The sequence below is a fragment of the Nycticebus coucang genome, chromosome 4 (genome assembly GCF_027406575.1).
Source record: "Nycticebus coucang isolate mNycCou1 chromosome 4, mNycCou1.pri, whole genome shotgun sequence".
Taxonomy (NCBI): domain Eukaryota; kingdom Metazoa; phylum Chordata; class Mammalia; order Primates; family Lorisidae; genus Nycticebus; species Nycticebus coucang.
Window position 1 is genome coordinate 83,256,218 of NC_069783.1, and position 22,411 is coordinate 83,278,628.

General features: G+C 38.2%; 1 protein-coding gene across 1 annotated transcript in view; it reads left to right on the forward strand.

Annotated features, from left to right (window-relative positions):
* Positions 1–22,411, forward strand: part of DNAH6 (dynein axonemal heavy chain 6) — a 381,781-nt gene that overhangs the window by 191,843 nt on the left and 167,527 nt on the right. The window contains exons 30-35 of the mRNA XM_053587707.1: positions 597–734; positions 3,648–3,815; positions 6,417–6,565; positions 7,957–8,064; positions 16,678–17,233; positions 18,018–18,140. Of these exons, the coding sequence (XP_053443682.1) occupies positions 597–734; positions 3,648–3,815; positions 6,417–6,565; positions 7,957–8,064; positions 16,678–17,233; positions 18,018–18,140 (1,242 nt within the window). The remainder of the gene's footprint in view (positions 1–596; positions 735–3,647; positions 3,816–6,416; positions 6,566–7,956; positions 8,065–16,677; positions 17,234–18,017; positions 18,141–22,411) is intronic.

Here is a 22,411-nt window from a genome sequence, read left to right on the forward strand (position 1 = left end):
TAAGGACCCTGGCTTCACCTGTGCAGCTGTGCCTTCTGCTCATCCGTGTGCTGTCTACCATCTGCCTCCTAAAGACGATGAAAGTTTCCATTAGTCCTTTTTATTCAGTTTTTTAATCCCTTACGTTTGTCTGTTCCATGTGTTAGATTCTTTGAGAGCTTGTCAAGAATTTGCAGAGGTAGATAAGTGGAGGTTATGGAAATGAAGGAAAATTGGTCAGATCGTCATTTCACTTAAAAGTAAAATTAGATTCAAATTCTATCATGTGTAGAACACAAATGTCCTAATGCTATAAATGGGTAAATGAGATGAAAGCTATGCTGATTAGTATGATGTAAGCACTCCAATCTGTACAAATAATCAACACACTGAAATGGGCATAAATGTATTTATGATCTATGTACAAAAGACAATAAAAAAATAAAATTAAAAAAATCACAGAAAGGCAAAAAGACAGAGCCCAGTATTCACATAAAACTATTGCTTATTTGCAAATGCTACCTCTTTTCTCTTTAATAAATAGTTCAACTCAAAATTTAACTTTAGAAGGAGTTTCTTGGTGAATACAAAACTAAATGGCTCTGCTTTGATTTCAGATGATGGGCCGCTTCTTCAGTGGATTGGCACAGTCAGGGGCCTGGTGCTGCTTTGATGAATTTAATCGCATCGACATAGAAGTTTTGTCAGTCATTGCACAGCAACTCATTACCATTAGAAACGCCAAAGCTGCAAAAGTAAGGCAATGGGCAACTGAACTGGCAATGTTGCATTTTTAAAAGGACAGTGCTAATTAACTTTAGCCTGTCTAGTTCATGTGTTCAGTGTAATTGTTGGGCTCTACACCAACAGGACTCACTTGGGTGATTTAGTTCCTCATCTAAGCAACACAGAGAAAGAAGTATGTGTCCCTGTGCTGTGCTGGCCCTGGGGATAGAAATTGTGAGACTCAGTTCCTGCCTTCAAGGAACACTGTTCTTCCCAGCCTGAAAGACACACACACATACACAGTCACACACATGCAGTCACGCACGCACACACCCTGTCCCTCTGCACGCCACCTCCCATTTTCTCCCTACCTCTCTTGTTCTTGCCCTTTGACATTTACTTCTTTGTTAGTTTTCCTAACATTAGTTCTTGCAGCTCCAATGCCTTTATTGTGGCCCCCAGGTTCCACCTACTGCTGGTGGGAAAATCAAGGAGGAGTCCTGGGGCACGCTAAGGAAGCTTGGCTCTCCAGAACTCACTGGACTGGAAATTTAAGATAAGCATGTCGGGCAGCGCCTGTGGCTCAGTTGGTAGGGTGCCGGCCCCATATACCGAGGGTGGCGGGTTCAAACCCGGCCCCGGCCAAACTGCAACCAAAAAATAGCCGGGCATTGTGGCAGGCGCCTGTAGTCCCAGCTACTCGGGAGGCTGAGGCAGGAGAATCGCTTAAGCCCAGGAGTTGGAGGTTGCTGTGAGCTGTGTGAGGCCACAGCACTCTACAGAGGGCCATAAAGTGAGACTCTGTCTCTACAAAAAAAAAAAAAAAAGCATGTCCCTGGAGAAAGGATATTCAGAAGCTGATGGCAGTGAAAGACGGGACCAATCCCTACAATTCTGTTAAGACCTTCTGAGATTTGTTCAGCAATGGCCAACACTGGCGTTCAGCCTTTACAAACCAGAACAGCCACTGCCCCAAGCCCCTCAGGGGCCAGTACTACTTCCTTGGCCCCTTTCAGAAGCGCCCCAGACCTCCCCAGATCCATTAATAATGAATTCAGCTGCAGCTCCAAGAGCAGGAGCTGGCTCATTAGGAAGTGCCCTGATTAAGAGTTAAATATTTGGAGGATTATCATATTGGAAAAAAAGCAAAATATAAAACAAAAAGCACAAATTGGACTTTGATGAGCTGCTAGATTGTACAAGTCATTGTTGCATATGCTTACAACTTTACAGCAAACCTGTGAAAAGCATATGTTATTATCCCCAGGTTACAGGTTAAAAAGATTCAAAAGAAGATAAAAACATTTCCATAGACACTATAGAACCAAGATACACACTATGTATGAAATCTATGGGACCCCAAAGTCTGAGCTCCTTCATCTGTACCCCCTCCTCCTGCCTCCCACATACTCTGGGAAGGCCTATATTAAATACAAGGACCTCAAGATGTAGCCTAACTTATAAGTCATCATCAGTGTGTTGAGCAGTTGGCTGACAGCAAAGTGTGGGGAATAAGGAGGCAGAGACCAGAGAGAATAGAGGGAGGACTGAGACATGAACAGCTACAGGGTAGCACTGTGAGGGCAGAAGAAGGTAGGAGAGCATCTGAGATTGACCAGCTTTGTCCTCAAGATGCCAATGACCAGAGGAGACAGTTGGAGTAGAATATACAGATGAAGATACTAAAGAGTAGAAATGGGGAGATTTCTAACACATGCGGGCAGTTAGCAGCAGCAGGACCTGTCTCTGGTTGCACTGCCCAGCATTCTCTCCTCCAGGCTGTGATGGCTTGCCCAGCTCCATCCTGGTCTTCCTCTATATTTTTCATTTCTGTTAATAATACCTCATCCAGTGGCCTAAATAAAAAGCTAGAATTCTCCTCAGATTTGACCCCCTGCTATCACACTATCAATCCCAGAATCTAACCCATCACTAAGTCCTATGATTTTTTTCAGCTAGATGTCTCTCTTCCCCACTTACACCTTTAGGGAATTCTGGCTGTCATCACCCTAGTGACGTTTCCTTACTGGTCTTCCTGTCCATAGTTTGTCCAACCCCTTCACTGCCCTTTGACCCTATCACTCACTCTGGTCAAAAGTCTTCTCTGTTTCCCTCCAACCATGGGGAAAAATCTAAATTCCTTAGCATAGTGTACAAGACTGGCCTCACTACACTTTCTCTGTGGAACTTTCCCCTTCAGCAAACGGAATTGCCATTCTTGCCTGAAACGTGCAATGTTGTTTCTTGTTTCCGTTCCTTTTGTGGAGTGGCTGCCTCTGTTTATGAACCTTAAATGTTCCCCTTCATGCTTCAGGTCTCACACAGGCTCCCCGCTCCTGCCATGGGCTTCGCACACACCTCCACTGTAGCATCTCCTGCACTGTGCACTCAGGGTTTCCAGGCTAATTCCAACAGCGGCTTTTTGAGGGTTAGAGATTGAGTCTTCCTCAGCTCTGTGCCTCCACGCCTAGCCTAGTGCTTCCCCTGCAGCAGGTGCTCAAGGGCATTCGCAATTCAGTAAAAGTGAAGGAGCAATGCCAAAGACAGTGACAGTGGGGACTTAACCACCCAAGGAGTGAGTGTAGACTGGGATTGTGCGGGGAATACCAGAAAGTGGGAGTGGAGATTTACTGGTCATTAAGTCCCAGGTGAACTGCAGAGGATCAGCAAAAGATGCTGAGGCCTAGAAGATTTTAGGACTGAGCCAGGAAGGAAGAGACAATTTGGTCAAGGTAGGGTCAGGAGGAAGGAAACATTGCACCCAGAAGAGATTGGAAGTGGGCAGGACACTCAGAAGAGGAACATTCTCTGTTGTCCAACAGCAAGATTCAGCAGTCTTTGCCTCAATGTTCCTTTATGTGAGTCATGTTCCTAAGTAATAATTATGTGAAAGAATTTACTAATGTCTGGAGGAGTATTAACTTACACTTTCTCTTGAACAGCTCTCTAGATTCATGTTTGAGGGGCGGGAAATAAAGTTGGTTATGACTTGTGCCGCCTTCATCACAATGAATCCTGGATATGCAGGCAGAACTGAATTGCCAGATAATTTAAAAGCCCTATTTAGACCATTTGCAATGATGGTTCCAAATTATGCCTTGATTGCAGAGGTAAGCTTCACTTTATAAAGCAGCAAAAGCACAAGGTTGTTTCTTTTATTTACCATTTGATTCTATAAAGGTAGGAAGATTCCCCACCCTAATAAAGGTTACAATGATTGTTTGCTCTTACATGTAGATGTGATTGTTATCAGGTAGCACATTTCCTTCTGTGTGTGTGTTTGTCACTATTACTATATCCATAACGCCCAGGCTGGTATCTATAATATAATAGGCTCCTAAAACTAGAAAGAATCACTGGAGTTAGTTAACAAGTTCATTGAGGTTGATCAATTCATCTCTAGGAATTAAAATGTCTTGATTAGTTCTAATTAAGGGAAGGGAAGGGAAGCATTATTCTCACTTCTCTTTGCACATTTTTATTAAAGCCAAGTGATGTTGAGTAGAAGCAGTACTAATCATTAAGATGGTGAGCACAGATGGATTGGTAAATTTGTATCAACTTAATCAAATATAGTAAATATCTATAAATTATTTGTGATTGTTTTTGTTTTTTCTGTATCTACCTAAGAATCTTTCTATTCAAACTGGCTTTAAGTAGCTAACAATTGAAATACTGAGAATCATATGTATTTGAATTTTACATTTTTTATTTTCTTAGTTTTTGTTAAGTTTTTTTGTTTGTTTATTTGTTTTTGAGACAGAGTCTCACTTTGTTGCCCTCAGTAGAATGCCATGGCATCGTACCTCATAGCAACCTCAAACTCTTGAGCTTAAGTAATTCTCTTGCCTCAGCCTCCCAAGTAGCTAGGACCACAGGCGTGCACCACAATGCCTGGCTATTTTTTACAGACGAGGTCTTGCTCTGGCTCAGCCTGGTCTCGAACCTGTGAGCTCAGGCAATCCGCCCACCTTGGCCTCCCAGAGTGCTAGGATTACAGGCATGAGCCACTGTGCCCGGCCAGCTTTTGTTGAGTTTTTTTAAGAGATGGAGTCTTACAATCGACTTAAACTCCTGGGCTCACATGACCCTCCTGCCTCAGCCTCCTACAGATGTACACCACTGCACCTGGCTAAATTTTGCACATATTTTCCATGGTGTTTTTTGCTCAAGTATAACTTATATATGGTAAAGTGCACAGTTCATAAGTGTGCAGTTCAGTGAATGATGACACATCGATTTATTTGTGTGAACACCAAGACCAAAATATAAGGCACATCCTGGGCTCCAGATTGCCATTGTGCTCAGTGCTGCATTTCATAACATAAGATCCTGCCTGTTTTAGAATGGAATTTCTCAGAAGGCACAGATAACCCTTTTGGCTAATAAATGTTTTTGATAACAGCTAATTTTAAATATTTTTCTATATGAAGTAAAAACATTTGTTTCGGATAGAGTAAACCACGCCAAATCCTATCATTAGAAAAAAGACAATTTATATTAATTTAATTCTCACAGCATCTCATGGGTCCTCCAGCACCCCATGCAGGGGGACAGTTAAGGCAGGTGGTGTCTTTACCCTTGACATTCTCTGGGAACAGGGACAATAAATAACTTGCCCAGTGTCCCAAACTAGTAGGAAGAAAGCCAGGTATAGCCAGTCTGGCACATTGTTCACATCTCATGCTTTGTCCTATTGTTATGTTACTCAATAATGAAATGGAAAATTTTGAAATCCGGTCTTCTGAGTGTTCTCCCTATTAATGTTAGAGTCTAAATGAACCAAGTTCTGCCATCAGTAAATATTTGTAACCGCCTACTGCATGCAGAGCACTCTGCTAATCAGTAGGATAGAGCAATAAGCAAAATAGACAACAAATAAGAAATATCTACATAATTTCAATTCTGCTTCTGGGATCAATTGAATTGTATCAGGCAGACTATGGATAGAGGAAAGGTCCACTCTCGCCTCCACTGTCAAAAACACTAGACATCATCTGAGTAATTTAACTAAGGATGCAGAAACTTGTCAGAACAAGGGCAGAGGAGAGGCTTTGCCTCCTTGCATAGCCTCCCTTGCCTCCTAGGAACCTAAAAAAGCAAACGGCGATCACTGATACTGTCCACCAGGGTGGCATTACTGTCAGATCAGAGAAGCTCAATTCTTGCTTTTGTACTCTGGCCTTATAATACCATCCGGCCTTTATGATGAGAACATTTTCAAACACTGGGCTCTGCTTCTCCTTGAACCAAACATCACAAAAGCCACAACTTCATCTATAGGGGGAAAACACTAGGGGTGCAAAACAAAATGCATGTTCAATTTAAGAGATCTTATTGGAACATTCCCAAAAAGTATATGAATTACAGGTAAAATGGATGTGCGTGGAATGTCTAGGTACACTTGACCAGTAACGGTACCTTCAATTCAACTTTGAAAAGTAATGCATAGATAACATTTTTTAAAATGTGTATACATTTTTTGGCACTTTCTATAGAATCGGTGCCTAGGTAACCCTGTATGTGCTCTGCATTCCAGCAGGCAGTACAAAAAAATCTTTTTCCCTGCAATTTTTACATTTCTCTGTTAAATGATAGAATAACTTGGAAAAGTATAATGCCTAAAGTAGATTTTGAATATGTTGGAATTATGTTAATATATTTTTATTCATACAATATAATAAGCATTACATTATATTGTTCCATTGTAGGTAATTCTATATTCTGAAGGATTTGAATCTAGTAAAATCTTAGCAAGAAAAATGACTCAGATGTATAAACTGTGCAGTGAACAGCTCTCGCAGCAGGATCACTACGACTTTGGCATGAGAGCTGTGAAGTCTGTCCTCGTTATGGCCGGGTAAGAAACCAAAGTGGTCAAGAGGGAAATTCCAAACTAGGTAATCAAATGCATTATGTAGGTAACTCCTAGAAGATTGTTGGAGCAATGTTTGGTACATAGTAAGTGATTAATAAATATTAGCTGCTGCTGTTGTCACTATTCTTGCCTGACACTCCCATGACAAAGTGAAATGGGCTCTCTCCCCTCAGCCCGTTACAGTGCTTCACAGCAGGCCCTAACATGGATGCCCTCAGAATGGTCCTGACCCCTAACGAGGCTTTGGCTGACTTTCACTTTCCCTACATGCAACCCACACATTAGGTGTTAGTGTAAAAAGCCTTTTACCACCATAAGGTAGGATGACAGACACTTACACATGTGCAGTAAGGTCGGCCATACGATGTTGCCAAAGTCTCAAAAGTTAAAAGAAGCTTCATCCTTTGGTTTTCAGTTCAGCTTTTGTCTTAGACTTCACCTCCGTATTTATAGTGTGATCCAAGACTCAATTTGTTTCTAGCTTCCACTAAAGCAAGAGTCTTTTCTCTTTTCAGATTCCAACATTTCTCTTTATAACTTCTTGAAACTACTATACCTGATATCCCCAACTAGTGCAGATCCTCTGAGGGAACCTGCATTTATTTTCTCTCAGGCCATGACTCACTGGCTTGGTTTCTGCACATCCAGGGCTCCTTCTGCCTGGCTAGGGGTTAGCACCACTTCTGCCTGGCTTCTGTATCACGGAACACTACACAGATCTCCCCGCCCTTCACCACCCTCTGTTCTTTCTTTTAACTTCACAGAGTCAGCATGTCTCCTCTTTACAGGATGGCCATGTGAGGACTAGAGATACTAAGAAGTTCAGATCCTCTTGCACTGAAAGAGCACAGCTACATCTGGTGGGGGAGACCGGGAAATGCACAGTCAGTCATCTGTGGTTCAGCGTGGTGAGGGCAGTGATGGGCTGAGCCCGGGGTTCTCTGAGGAGGGGGACAGAGGACAGAGGAGCTTTCTAGAGAAGGAAGTAGCTGTTCTGGGTTTTGAAGGGGGAAACAAGAGCAGGCAAAGAGCAAGTCCGGGCAGAGAGAAAAAAATCACAGTGATATGAGTCAACATGATGTATTTAGGGGACTATAAATTTAGGTTGAAGAAGTATGGATTAATAAGGGCAAGGTGGTGTTGAGCAGATGTCCTTGTCATTCTTCTCAAGGCTGTGCAGCCAGCGTAGAACCTGTCAGTGTGCTCTTATGGAGATAGACACTGAGCACACAAAGGGAAACAATCCTCTCCTACCAGCAGGAATCCTGGGGGCATAAGGATGCCCTCCACAGAATCCCTGACTCACAGATTTAGAAAATCACGTTCAATCCAATGTTCTTGCAATATTACCTAAAATATTCCTTTGACTTTAGATCTTTAAAAAGAGAAAACCCAGACCTAAGTGAAGATGTGGTATTAATAAGAGCGTTAAGAGACTCCAACTTGCCAAAATTTCTAACAGATGACGCGCTTCTGTTCAGGTAAATTTCTAGATGTTACAGAATAAAGCATAGTTTTCATATAGAGGGGAAGCACAATCTCAACTTCAATTATTTGTCTCTAACAAGCTAATAACTTTCTCATCTTTTCCAGACATGCCTATTATAGTTTAAGAAATAATAGTTTAAAATAAACATACTAAAATTTTAGAATCATTCTAATCACTTACTGTATTTTTTTTTTAACTATTAATCACCAGGCTGTGTGCTAAACAAATCAGCATTTGGTTACCAGTTCCTGACCAAAGAGAAATTTCTAATCCTAAAAAAAAAAAAAAAAAAAGAAATCAGCTTTGGGGCTTAACAGAAATGTGATTGCTCTTATCCATTTCTTCACTGATTATTTTATTTTATATGTCTCCAAGGTATACATGTACATGGTTTTAAAAATAGTTTCATGAGTTAGCCTCATGGAAAACAACAGTTCTCGGCCCTTTACCAACTCCTACTTCCCAAAGGCAGTCACTTTTCAACTCTGTTATTTATTTATTTTACTATTTTTCTCCAAACTTCTTAGCACCACATTTATGTCATCTCTGATTTCTCAGGTTTAGACATTAATTTACTCAAAGAGAGGTCAGGATGTGTACATGCACGTCTTCCCCTCCACTCATCTTCTCTGTCTAGTTATACCACAGTACAGTTTGAGCTAAATAGCCAGAGTTTCAATAATTTACTATAGCCGCATAAATACTACCCACTGCTGAGCCATGTTCCCTTTTATGTTAATTTATCTAAATTTTTAAACATTTTATCTGCACCAATTTATTGTATTGGTTTTTATTTTTTAATCCTTTACCAACTTCTTAAAAAATAAACTTATCACTAATTCATCTCCAGATTCTTCCAAAGTGTAAATCTCTTTCAAGAAAAAAAAAAAATCAGTCGTGCGAAATATTCTATCAAATTTGTCTCCTTGGAGCTCTCTGTCCTCCTGCTCTACTCTGGACTGGGTACGCCTCACCCCTGGTACACATCTGTCATCCAGGAATTTCCATTCATCACAGCACTGGGGATTCCCACTGCCCTTGTTCTCTGTCACAGCAGTCCCCAAACTTTTTGGCACCAGGCACTGGTTTCATGGAAGACAGCTTTTCCATGACATGGAGGAGGAGTCTGGAGAGGGGAGTCAGAACATCACCAGTGATGCCAGTGATAGTGAGTGGCCGAGGAAAATACAGATGAAGCTGCTTTGCTTGATTGCCCGCCACTCACCTCCTGCTGTGCAGTTCCTAAATTTCATGGAAGACAATTTTTTCCATTTTTTTAAAGGTCAGGGGGTGGGAGAATGGGGGGAGCACTGCAGCCCACCTCCTAACAGGCTGTGTACCTGTCAGTACTGGTCCATGACCCCAGGGTTGAAGATGTCACATACCGTGTTTTCCACAATCTTGCCTACTCCCTTCTCTGGGCAGAATGCATTTTCCTCCATTTTGCTGACGAAAAGGCAGGACTATTGGCAACAAATTTTCTCAATTTTTGTTTGTCAAAAAAACTCCTTATTTCTCCTTCACTTTTGAAAGATAAATTCATAGGGTACAGAATTCTAGATTGGTGGGTTTTTTCCTCTCAACACTTTATTTTTTTTTCCTTCTTTTTTTTATTCTTTTTTATTGTTGGGGATTCATTGAGGGTACAATAAGCCAGGTTACACTGATTGCAACTGTTAGGCAAAGTAACACTTTATTTTTTTAATTTGTTTATCTGTTTTGAGACAGGGTCTTACCTGGTGCCTGGGCTAGAATGCTGTGGTGTCACCACATTCTCACACCTTAAGCACTTCACCAAGCTCTCTTCTTGCTTGCATAGTCTCTGAGGAGAAGGTGATATACTTATCTTTGCTCTTCTATAGGTAATCTTTTCCTTTGGCTTCTTTCATGATTTCTGATCACCTTCAATTTTCTGTGGTTTTAAAATTATATGGCTAGGTACAACTTTCTTGTTGTTTATTCCTCCTTAGTCTTTTCTGAATTTCCTGAATCTGGGGTTTCACGTGTGATGTTAATTTGGGGATGTTCTTAGCCATGCTTGTTTCAGGTATTTCTTCTGTTTCTTTCTCCCTTTCTTCTCCTCAGGTATTTTCCTTACACTTATGTTACTCCTTTTGTAGGTATTCCAAAGTTCTTAGAATATTATGTTGTTTTTTTCAGTCTGTGATCTCTTTCTTTTCAGCTTTGGAGGGTTTTTTAGATATCCTCAAGCTCAGAAGCACTTTTCTCGGCTGTGTCTAGTCTGCACATAACCCTATCAGAGGCATTCTTTAGTTCTGTTACAATATTGTTGATTTTTCATCTCTGGCGTTGCTTTGTGGCTCTTTCTTGGACTTTCCATATCTTTGCCTACATTGTCTATCTGCTTTTGCAGCTATGTGTTTTATCCAAAGATCCATAGAGGCCTTCACATTTTAATCATTCCGTGTCGGTAATTCCAGCATCTCTGCTACATCTAGTTCTGGTGCTCACTCTCTTCAAACTGTGTTTTTTGCCTTTTAGTATGCCTTGTAATTTTTTCTTGATAGTTGGACACTATGTACTGTTTAAAAGGAACTGGGCCAAAGATAAAAAGAAAAAAAAATAGGCCTTTGGTAATGTGGCGGTAAAGGTGTGGGGAGAGAAAGTGTTCTATAGTCCTATGATTACGACTCAGTCTCTTAATGAACTTATGCATTTGAACCGTAAACTTCACAAGCTTTTCTATGTTTTCTCTCCCACCTTAATTGGTACAAGATGGCTTGAGTATGCTAGCGTCGGGCACTTCCCTTCTGACACGTGGAAGATTAAAGCTAGCTGAAGTTGGTATTTCCCTTCCCCTGGGTCTATTAGGCTCTGACAAAACTCGAAGAGGTTAGGCTCTGGTTAACTAGTTTCTCCTGGCTTCTTCTTATTAAGAACAAATTGCTCTACCTCTTTCATGTTTACATGGATGGAGCTGGCGCTCTACCTCTTTCATGTTTACATATTCTTCTTAGTAAAGTATCTCAAGAATGGAAGAAAAAGTATCCAATGTACTCAGCCCTACTATGAAACTAATTTATGGCTTTCACATGAAAGCTATAACCCAGTTATAAGAATAGGGGGAAAGGGGAAAGGGAGGGGAGGGAGGGGGGAGGTGGGCGGAGGGAGAGTGATTGGTGGGATTACACCTGCGGTGCATCTTACAAGGGTATATGTGAAATTTAGTAAATGTAGAATGTAAATGTCTTAACACAATAACTAAGAAAATGCCAGGAAGCCTATGTTAACCAATGTGATGAAAATGTGTCAAATAGTCTATAAAACCAGTGTATGGTGACCCATGATCGCATTAATGTACACAGCTATGATTTAATAATAAAAAAAAGAAAAGAAAAGAAACTATAGCTACAGGAAGCAACACACACACAAAAAATTGCTCTGGCATATCTCAAAATATCCTTTCCTTTCCCCTGCCAGAAGTACAAGAGAATTTTTCTCAGAAACTTACTGTGAGAACTTGACTTACCTCCTGGAGGTAAAACTCACAAAAGACAAGTCTCTGCTCTCCATGACTTAATCTCCCTGGAATGTTTAACTCTCAGATTATCCATACCTGCCCCTCAGTAATTTATCAATTACAGTCTATATTTTCCTACCCTGGCACTGGTTCTTAAGGAAGTTTCTGCTTGAGTATGTTTTAATCCTGCATATGTGATTATCTGTGTTTCCAATTTAGGGGCAGAGGAACTTCATTCGTGGTGTTGTACCTCACTTTGTTGCACTTTTTGCAAAATAAAGGTTTGCAGCAACCTATATCAAGCAAAGCTTATTGGCATCATTTTTCCAACAGCATGAGCTCACTTTGTGTCCCTCAGTCACATTTTACTAATTCTCACAGTATTTTAAAATTTGCATTATTATTATATTTGTTATGGTGATCTGTGACCAGTAATCTTTGATATTACAGTTGTAATTGCTTTGAGGCAGCACAAACCACACCCTTATAAGACAAAGAACTTAATTGATAAATGTTTTATGTGTTTTAACTGCTCCACCAATTGGCCATTTCCCTATCTCTCTCCCTCTCCTTGGGCCTCTCTATTCCCTGAGACATACCAATATTGAAAATAACCCTACAATGACCTCTAAATGTTTGAGTGAAAGGAAGGGTCTAACATCTCTTGCTCTAAATCAAAACCTAGAAATAATTAAGCTTAGCAAGAAAGGCATGTTGAAAGCTGAGATAGGCTGAAATTGAGGCCTTTTGTGCCAAACAGCCAAGTCGTAAATGCAAAGGAAAAGTTCTTGAATGGAATTAAAAGCACTACTCCAGTGAACATACAAATGATAAGAAACAAAATAGCCTCATTGCTGATACGGAGAAGGTTTTAGTAGTCTGTGTTAAAAATGAAACCAGCCATGACATTACCTTAAGCCAAAGCCCAATCCAGAAAAGGCCATAACTCTCTTCAATTCTGTGAAGGCTGAGAGAGGTGAAAAAGCTGCAGAAGAAAGTTGGAAGCTAGCAGAGGTTGATATATGAAGTTGAAGAAGCCCTCTTTGTAAGATACACGGTGAAGTCAAACCATTATATTTCTGAGGCATGACAGAATATGAATACATAATCGCATTTCACAATGAATGATAATACCATGTTCATAAGAGAAGCACATGTTTTTCTTTATTATATTTTTTCTTCCTTTCTGATGCTTCACATGTCCTTCTTATATCATTTTCTTTATTTTGGAGAACATCCTTTTTTAACCATTCTTTACTGTAGGTCTGCTGGCAACAAATTCTCTTAGTTTTTCCTCATCTGAGTATGTCTTCATTTCCCTTCATTCCAGAGAAATATTTTCTCTGGTTATAGGATTCTGAGGTAACAGTTCTTTCAGCACTTGAAAAATGTAAATGTTGTACTACTTCCAACCAGCCTTCTCTGTCTCTAATGAGAACTCTGCTGTCATTTTGTACATTTTCCCCCTGTGAGGTGTTAATTTTTTTTTTTTTTTTTTTTGCTGGTTTTAAGATTTTATTTCTTTGTTCCAGTTTTTAGTATTTGACTATGTTGTATCTTCACATCCATTTTTTTTAATTTATCCTGCTCAGGATTTTTCTCAGTTTCTTAAATCTGTAGATTCATGCCTTTTGGCAAATTTGTGAAGTTTTTGGGCATTATTTCTTTGCATACTTTTTCAGACCTTTTATCTTTCCTTATGATCTGAGACATAAGATCTCAGATCTTATGTTTCATATAGGTCTGAAACATTAGATCATATGTTACAGTTCCACACATCACTGAATTGTCTGCTCCTTTCTTTTTTCAGACAAATTTCTCTTTCTTGTTCAGTCTGAGGAACTTCTATTATTCTATTTTCTAGTTTACCAGTTCTTTCCTCTATCCCTTCCATCTGCTCTTGAGCCCAACTATTGATTTTTGTTGTTTTTATGTATTTTTCAATTCTAAAATTTCCGTTTGGTACTTTATGTATTCTCTTTCTTTTTCTTTCTTTTTTTGGTTAAGATGTTCTTTCTTTTTCTTTTGTTTCTAGTATGTTTGAAATGGCTCTTTGTAATGTTTATTTTAAAACATTTGTCAGATAATTTTAACATCTCTATTATCTTAGTATTGGCATTTATTGTCTTTTTTGATTCAATTTGAGATCTTCCTGGTTTTTTATCTAATCAATAATTTTTTATTGAAACCTTATTTTAGGGATAATAAGATTCTGGATCTTATTTATTTATTTATTGGATCTTGTTTAAACTTGTTTTATCTGGCACTCTACCTGCACTGATACCTGATGGGGGCAGAGAGGGACTCCTCATCACTACTGTGTAAGTGTGGGAGCTCCAGGTCTCAACTAGGCCTCCACTGATAATACCCCAGATAAGAGTACCTTGCTACTATTCTCCCTATTACGTTCACTGATACTACAGAGGAAGGCAGTCTTCTGACCAGTAGACAGTGGTAAAAATCCTGATTCTCTACTTGGTCTCCTCTGACAACACACCATCAGGGAGAGAGAAGGGTGTCTCATTACTCCTGAGTGGGTGTTGGAAATGGAAGCCCCCTCTGAGATGGTCTCTGCTAACACCCATAGAGGACGTCATTACTTTCCAGTGGGGATGACAGTCTTGGATCCCTACTTGGCCTTCTCTGACACCATCAGGGAATGAGAAGCGGCAGTAGGGAGCTTCATTAAAACCTGACTAGGGCAGAAGTCTAAAGTTTCCACTTAGGTTATGCTCGTATGAGTGGGAGTTGAGACCACAGGTTTTATTCTATGATGTTTGGTTGGAGTAAAAAAGTTACTGCTTATAAGTTTCCTGTCTTGCTGGGCTGCCCCTTTTCTGTTTCTTTAGAAAAGCTAGACAGAATAAGTTTTTGATGGGCCCTTCTTTTTTTTCTTCTGTGCCCTTTGGCATTTCTGGATTGCCAGAATGTACAAGGCAAAAAGAAATCAGAGACTCACCACCATGTCATCACTTGGGTCTTAGGGTATGTAGCTATTCTGCCTTCTCTCCACCAAATATAAGAATCTTTTTATATTTGTTTTACACATGATATACAGGGGTTTTAGTTGTACTTAATGGGAGGAATAGTGAGAAGTAAGTCTACTTCTTACTGGAAAGAGAAGTTGGTCAATACTTTTTAAATTATCTTTAGCACATTTGTTTTTGCAGCTATTAGTTTTCAAATTAGTACTATATATTTTTTCACATTAGTATATATGCATGAATCTAACTTTTTTACTGCTGCTAGATTATTGTTATATAAGTTGGTACTTTGAGACATAGTAAACTTGTCAAACTACTTTGATGTGAAAGGCCCTATATATGGACATGCTGTATAAATTTCTCTCAATTGTTTCCTATTCCAATGGTGAGCATTTCTCTACATATATCTTTGTACACTTGTGACATTTCTACAAGGAAGATTTTCTAGAAGCAAATTTCCTGGCTCATAGCATTTGCACATTTTTGATTTAAATATTCTATCAAGTTGTTCTCCCCTGTTATATTTATAAATTGTTTTATAAAAGTGCCTATTTTTTCTTAAATATTTTAAAGAGAGACCAAATGTGGTAGCTCATTTTAATTTGCTTTTCTTTAATGGTTAATGTCCTTGAGCATCTTTTCCTGATAATACTCTGGACAGAAAGTTGAGAGCACCTCATTACTATTCTCCCTGTGACCATTTATATTTATTCATCTTAGCATGTATTCCTATATTCTTTTAATTATTAATTTATAGGAACTTATAGAATTTATCAGATATAAACATTGGAAGTATTTCTCTAAGTCTCTCACTGATTCTTTAAATTTATGCATAAAGCCTTTGATTTCATGGAAGATTATCTTTGCCTGATTGTTTTTGGGTATTTTACCCTATCAACATTTTTTTTTTCTTTACAGAATCTCATTTTGTGTCACCCTTGGTAAAGTGCTGTGCTGTCATAGCTCACAGCAACATCAAACTCTTAGGCTCAAGTGATTCTCTTGCCTCACCCTTCCAAGTAGCTGGGACTACAGGCGTCTACCACATGCCCAGCTATTTTTAGAAATGGGGTCTCATTCTTGCTCAGGATGGTCTTGAACCTGTGAGCTCAGGGCAATCCACCCACCTCGGCACTCCTAGAGTGCTAAGACTGCAGGCATGAGCCACTGCACCCGGCCCTCCATCAACATTTTTTTTACAGTTTTAGATTCCCTGTTTTTCTTAGCAACACCTTACCACAATGTTGCAAAATTCATCTCTTACACATTTATCTAGTACTTATACATTTATTTAGTACTTTTGCCTTTTTTTGTTTTTTAGAGACAGAGTCTCACTTTGTCACCCTCTGTAGAGTGCTGTAGCGACACAGCTCACAGCAACCTCCAGCTCTTGTGCTTAGGCGATTCTCTTGCCTCAGCCTTGCAAGTAGCTAGGACCTACAGGTGCCCGCCACAGTGGCCGGCTATTTTTTGTTGCAGTTTGGCAGGGGCTGGGTTCAAACCTGCCACCCTCGGTATATGGGGCCAGCACCCTACTCACTGAGCCATTTATGCACAGTCTTTACTGTATCTCAAATGTATTTGTGTGTATATTGCAAGGAAAGAATTTAGCTTCTTTTCTCCCATGGAAATATTCTATATTAACTGTTTCTTATAGAAGCAGTTCTATACTTCTCCCCTACTCCTCTTTTTGCTACAACTAATTTCTATTTATATTTCCATTTTCCTGAATATTCACATATAGTTATAGGTATATATAAGTGCTTTTAGGAAAAGTTTGAGATTTAAATAATTTTAAGATAAATTTATAAATGTATCATCTTCCATATGTTTGGTACTATGCCATGTACTGTGGAGGCAATACAGATACATAAGAGATATTTCTTGCCCCCAAGAAGCTCCTTATAGTCTTGAGAACATTGGTCCACTATGCCAGAATCAAATAATATTATACAAAATATCAGACAAATGATAGATTCCAGTATTGCACATAAGAAAAGTCTAATATTATATATGTTCAGAAGAAAAGGAGATAATTAGAAAAAATAAGACTCATCATATTTAATCAACTAATTGTAACTAATATGGAAAAATATCAATGGCCAGTGGTTACTAATTGATTTTATTTTTGTTTCATCAGTGGAATCATATCTGACCTTTTTCCTGGAGTTCAAATTCCAGAACATGATTATGGAATCTTGCAGTCAACAATTGTGGATGTCATGAATGGACAAAATCTTCAGCCTGAGATATGCATGGTTAAAAAAGTGATACAGTTATATGAGACTATGCTAGTAAGGCACGGTGTTATGTTAGTTGGGCCAACAGGAGGTGGCAAGACCACAGTTTACCAAATACTAGCAGAAACTTTAGGGAATTTACAAAAACTTGGTATAGACAATCCCTTTTACCAACCAGTTAAAACATATGTTCTCAATCCTAAATCAATTACAATGGGTGAGTTATATGGTGAAGTTAATAACATAACCTTGGAATGGAAAGATGGTTTGATGGCACTTAGTGTCCGAGCAGCTGTGAATGATACTTCAGAAGACCATAAATGGATCATCAGTGATGGGCCAGTGGATGCTCTTTGGATTGAAAATATGAATACAGTGTTGGATGATAACAAGATGCTTTGCCTGGCTAACAGTGAGAGGATTAAACTCACACCTCAAATTCACATGCTTTTTGAGGTAAGAGTATACCTTACTATGAAGTGAAATAATTTGTTAAATTGGCATATTATCATTAATTTTTTTTCTCATGGTGATGTATCATTCTATAATGCCTACGATGGTGCTATGTTTACTTACTAAGTACTTATTAATTTATGCTTTTGTAAAAGATTGTTAATTCTTTCAATCAATGTCTCTCAAATATTCCTGTCTCTATAAACAGGAAATAAAATAAATTCTGGCTTCCCCAGTATTTGCTTTCCCTTAAAGAGAGATGTGTCTGTGTATGTGTGACTTTACATAATTTAAAATACTCTCTAAGTTAAAAAAGTTATATTTGTTATAAATAAATTATGAATATTTGTTGAAGGATCAGAACAGCCATAAAACATTCTAGGGAATACCACTCCTGTTCTATTCATTCATCAAACAATGACTGAATTTCTATGATGTGCTAAGTATTAGGCTATGGATTCAAACACAACAAAGAAAAGGAGAGAAGAGAGAAGCAAAGAGAAGAAAAGGAAAAGGAAAAAAAAAAAAAAAAACATCTATTCTTGCCCACAGGATTTGACAGTATCCTTCTATACTCACCAGCATTTTTTTTTCACCTTATGCATCACATAACTTTCCTTCTCCATTTCTAATCGCTTACTGTTCTCCCACTCTTTTCTACATAAAGCCTTTAAAGTTCCTTTAAAGGAACTTAAAGTGTGAATCATTTTTAAAATGTGAATATTGAAGTTGGAGGCATAAGGAAGTATCACATTACTGTTTCCTATTCAACTTTCTGCAACTCTAGGTGCAAGATCTAAAGGTTGCCTCCCCTGCAACAGTCAGCCGATGTGGCATGGTGTTTGTGGATCCTGAAGAACTGAAATGGATGCCTTATGTGAAAACTTGGATGAATGGAATTTCTAAAAAAGTAAGTGCAACCAGATATTCCCTAATATCTGAATCTGTCAGGCTCATACTGGAATGAGTATGGTATGTCAAGCTCATACTGATATGAGATTCCTAATATCTCAATCTATCAGGCCCTTGAGTGCACAAATAGCAAAAGAATAAGGCCTCATTGTATTTGACTAGGGAAATCCCATCATTTTACCCAGTCTTTCCTCCTAAAACTTTCTGAAACCCTCCAGGAATGTTTATATACGCCCTAATCTGTCCTCATTATGTGTTACCTCCCCCCCTGCCAGTCTGCCTTCTCACTCTGCCCCCTGCCTACTCTGGCTTCTCCCCAGACTGGCTCCTCTCAAGTACAAACACAAGCTACTTCCTTGAGTCCCTAAAAACACAGCTAGAATAGGCCAAGGCATTGAAGAAGACATTTCAGAAGGCTTGGGAAATCACTATGGAAAAAAAAAAAATTTAAATCCAGATACTGACTGCCTTATTTTTAGATTATAGGAGTCCCTAACATTTTTGAGAGCCAAAGAGGAAAGAAAACCAGTAATTATAGGTGTAAGACCCAAGACACATTCTAACCTTGGGCGAACAATTCCACCCAAAGTGAAGGAAACATTATGCATTATTACTCAGAACAAGTCAGTTTTATGCTATTCTCTATATCTTCTCTATTCTAAAATAGGATGTTTCTCTTTACCTTAGCTTGACAAGTGGTCCTGCAAGGTGTTCCTGGCCCATTCTCCACTCCAAGGAAATCATTTTCTCTGCCTATTCCTTTCCAAAAATGAATCAGAAAACTATTGTTTTCCATATTTTTATGCATCAAAGTTTTACAGATATTGTGCTTTAGTCTCAGAGTATCTTATTAAAGACAATCATTCTCAGAATTGAACATTTATAAGGTGCTACCTTAATGTTTTAAACCTTCCTGAAGTTCCTGCTTTTCTAAATTAACAGAATTTATTATACTTAGAACAATTTTAGGTTTACAGAAAAAGTGAACAGAAATGAGACTCCCTCAGACTCAATGTACTCCTTCTCTCCCAAACACTATTTCCCTTATAATTAATTGTGTAGATATGATACATTTGTTAAAATTGGTGCACTAATATTCATAAGTTAAAGTCCATAATTTATGTTAGGGTTCACTCTTTGTTATATAATTTATGGGTTTTGAAAAATGCATAATATCATGTTTTCATCATTAGAGTATCATGCAAAATAGTTCTGTTGCTCTAAGAGTCCTCTAAGCTCCACCTATTCATCCCTCCTTTCCATCCCCTAACTCCTGGCAACCCTTGATGTTTTTACTGTACCTGTCATTTTGCCTTTTCCAGAATGTAATACATCATAAAGTACATAGATTAGCTTTTTTATTCACTTAACAATATGCATATAAGGAACCTCTATGTCTTTCAGTGGCTTATGACATGACATGAGAGCTTATTTCTTTCTAGCATTGAATAATATTCCAAGGTATGGATGTACCCCAGTTTATGTATCCATTTACCTATTGAGAGACATCTCGATTGCTTCCGGCTTTTGGCAATTATGAACAAAGTTACTATAAGCATTAGTGTACACGTTTTCATATGAACATAGTTTTCAAATCATTTGGGTAAACACATAGGAGATTGGATGCTGGATCACATGCTATAGATGTAGTTTTGTAAGACACTGTCAGATTATCTTCCAACATGGCTGTACCATGTTGTATTTCCACCAACAATGAATGAGAGCTCTGTTTTCTATTGCTCACATCCTTTCTAGCATTTGGCATTGTCAGTGTTTTGGATTTTATCTTTAATAGACTTATAGTGTGTCTTACTTCAATTTGCAATTCTCTGACAACATATGGCTGGAGCATCTTTTCATATGGTTGCTTACCATCTGTATATCTTCTTTGGTGAGGTGCCTTTTAAGGAAGGTCTTGGGCCCATGTTTTAATTTGGTTGTTTTCTTATTTTTGAGTTTTAAGAGTTCTTTGTATATTTGGGGTTTAAGTCCTTTTTCAGATTATCTTTTGCAAATATCTTCTCCCAGTCTGTGACTTGTATTTTCCTTCTCTTAACATCACTCTGATTTCTCTTCAAATTGTTTAAATATTTTACCTTTTATTCTCTTAACAATGTCTTTCACAGAGAAGTTAATAATTTTAATGCAATCCAGCTTATCAATTCTTTTGTTTATCATTTCTTTCCTACATGGATAGAGCCTTTAGTGTCATGTCTAAAAAGTCATTGGTAAGCCTAAAGTCATCTAGATCTTCTCATACATTATCTCCTAAAAGTTTTATATTTTGTGTTTTATCTCTAAGCCTATGATTCATTTTCATTTCATTTTTGTGAAAGGTATAAGGTCAGTGTCTAGATTAATTTTTTTTTTTTGCATGTGAATATCTAGTTATTCTAGCACTATTTGTCGAGAGACCGTCCTTTCTCCAATGGTCTTTTGGAGACCATTTGCTCCTTTGTCAAAAATCAGTTGACTATATTTATATCAGTCTGTTTCTGTGTTCTCTATTCTGTTCTTTTGGCCTTTCTATTGGCCTATTGTCTGTTCTTTCATCATTGTCACATCATCTGGATTACTATAGCTTTGTAGTAAGTCTTGAAGTGTCAGTCCTCCTACTTTGTTCTTTTCAATGACAGGTTGGCTATTCTGGGTCATTTAACTATTCCATATAAACTTTAGAATATGTTTGTCCCTTAATCCATAAAGTAAATTTCTCCGTTTGATTGAGATTGTTTTGAATTCATAGATGAAACTGAAGGACATGACATCTTTTTTTTTTCCTTTATTAAGACATAAACACATAGACCATGAATACATTTATGCATTTGTGGGACACAATGTGTTGATATTTTATACAATTTGTAATGCTTACATCAAACTAATTAATATAGTTTTCATCTCATTTACTTAATTATCGTGTTAAGACATTTATGTTCTGTACTTGATAGATTTGATTTGTACCCTTGCGATATGCTCCATAGGTGTGATACCCCCATTTACCCTCCTCCTATCAAACCTTCCCCCTCCCCTCCCATCCTCTTCCTCTTCCCTCCTTCATCTTGGGCTATAGTTGTGATTTTAGGACCTGACATCTTAACAATATTTGGTCTTCTTGTTTATGAACATGGTATATCTCTCCATTTATTTAGGTCTTCTTTGGTTTCTTTCATCAGCGTATTATTTCCTTTATATAAATCTAAAACACACTTGTTAGAATTATGATTATTTTATTTTTGGTGATAATAGAAATTATATTTTTCATTTTAAATTCTAATTGCTAATTGCCAGTATATAAAAAAGCAATGATTTGTATATATTAACCTTGTGTCTTACAAAATTAGTATAACTGCTTTTTTGTTCCAGATTTATTTTGATTTGTTTTGTCAGTTTGGGAGGATTTCTATATGTTATTTGTGAACAAGACAGTTTTACTTCTTCCTTCACAATCTATATGCCTTTTTTTTTTTTTTAGGTCACAAACTCTTAGGTCATGTATACATTAATGTATTTATGGGGTACAATACACAGATTTTAAATACAATTTGGAATAATTTCTTCTTATTGTCTTGTTACATTAACTTGAACGTCCATATTAAGTTGCATAGGAGTGATGAGAGGGGCTGAATTCAATTTTACATCCTTGGAAATTATTCCTTTTACCTTACATAGATATAAAAATGTTGCCATGTGTGTTTCTTCTTCTTTCTTGTTCAAAATTGTGAAGGATCATCAATATAAATATAAAAGAGTGCATTAGGGTGGCACCTGTGGCTCAAAGGAGTAAAGCACCAGCCCCATATGTTGGAGGTGGCGGGTTCAAACCCAGCCCCAGCCATAAAAAAAAGAGTGCATTAAGTATATATTGGGAGCTTAAAAAATAATTACTAAACTAACACCTCTGTATTCATTATCAAACCAAGAAGTAGAGAATTAACAATTACCCATGATCTCCTGTCCCTTCCCAGTCATGGGAAGTTTTCTTAAAGTTTAATTTGTTTAGGCTCAGCAGCTAGGGCACCAGCCACATATACCAGAGCTGGCAGGTTTGAATCCAGCCTGGGCCTGCCAAAACAACAATGACAACTACAAAAAAAAAAAAAAAAAAAAATAGCTGGACATTGTGGCAGATACCTGTAGTCCCAGCTATTTGGGAGGCTGAGGCAAGAGAATTGCTTTAGCCCAAGGGTTGAAGGTTGCTGTGAGCTATGACACTATGGCACTCTACCAGGGCAATAGCTTAAGGCTCTGTCAAAAAAAAAATTTAATTTG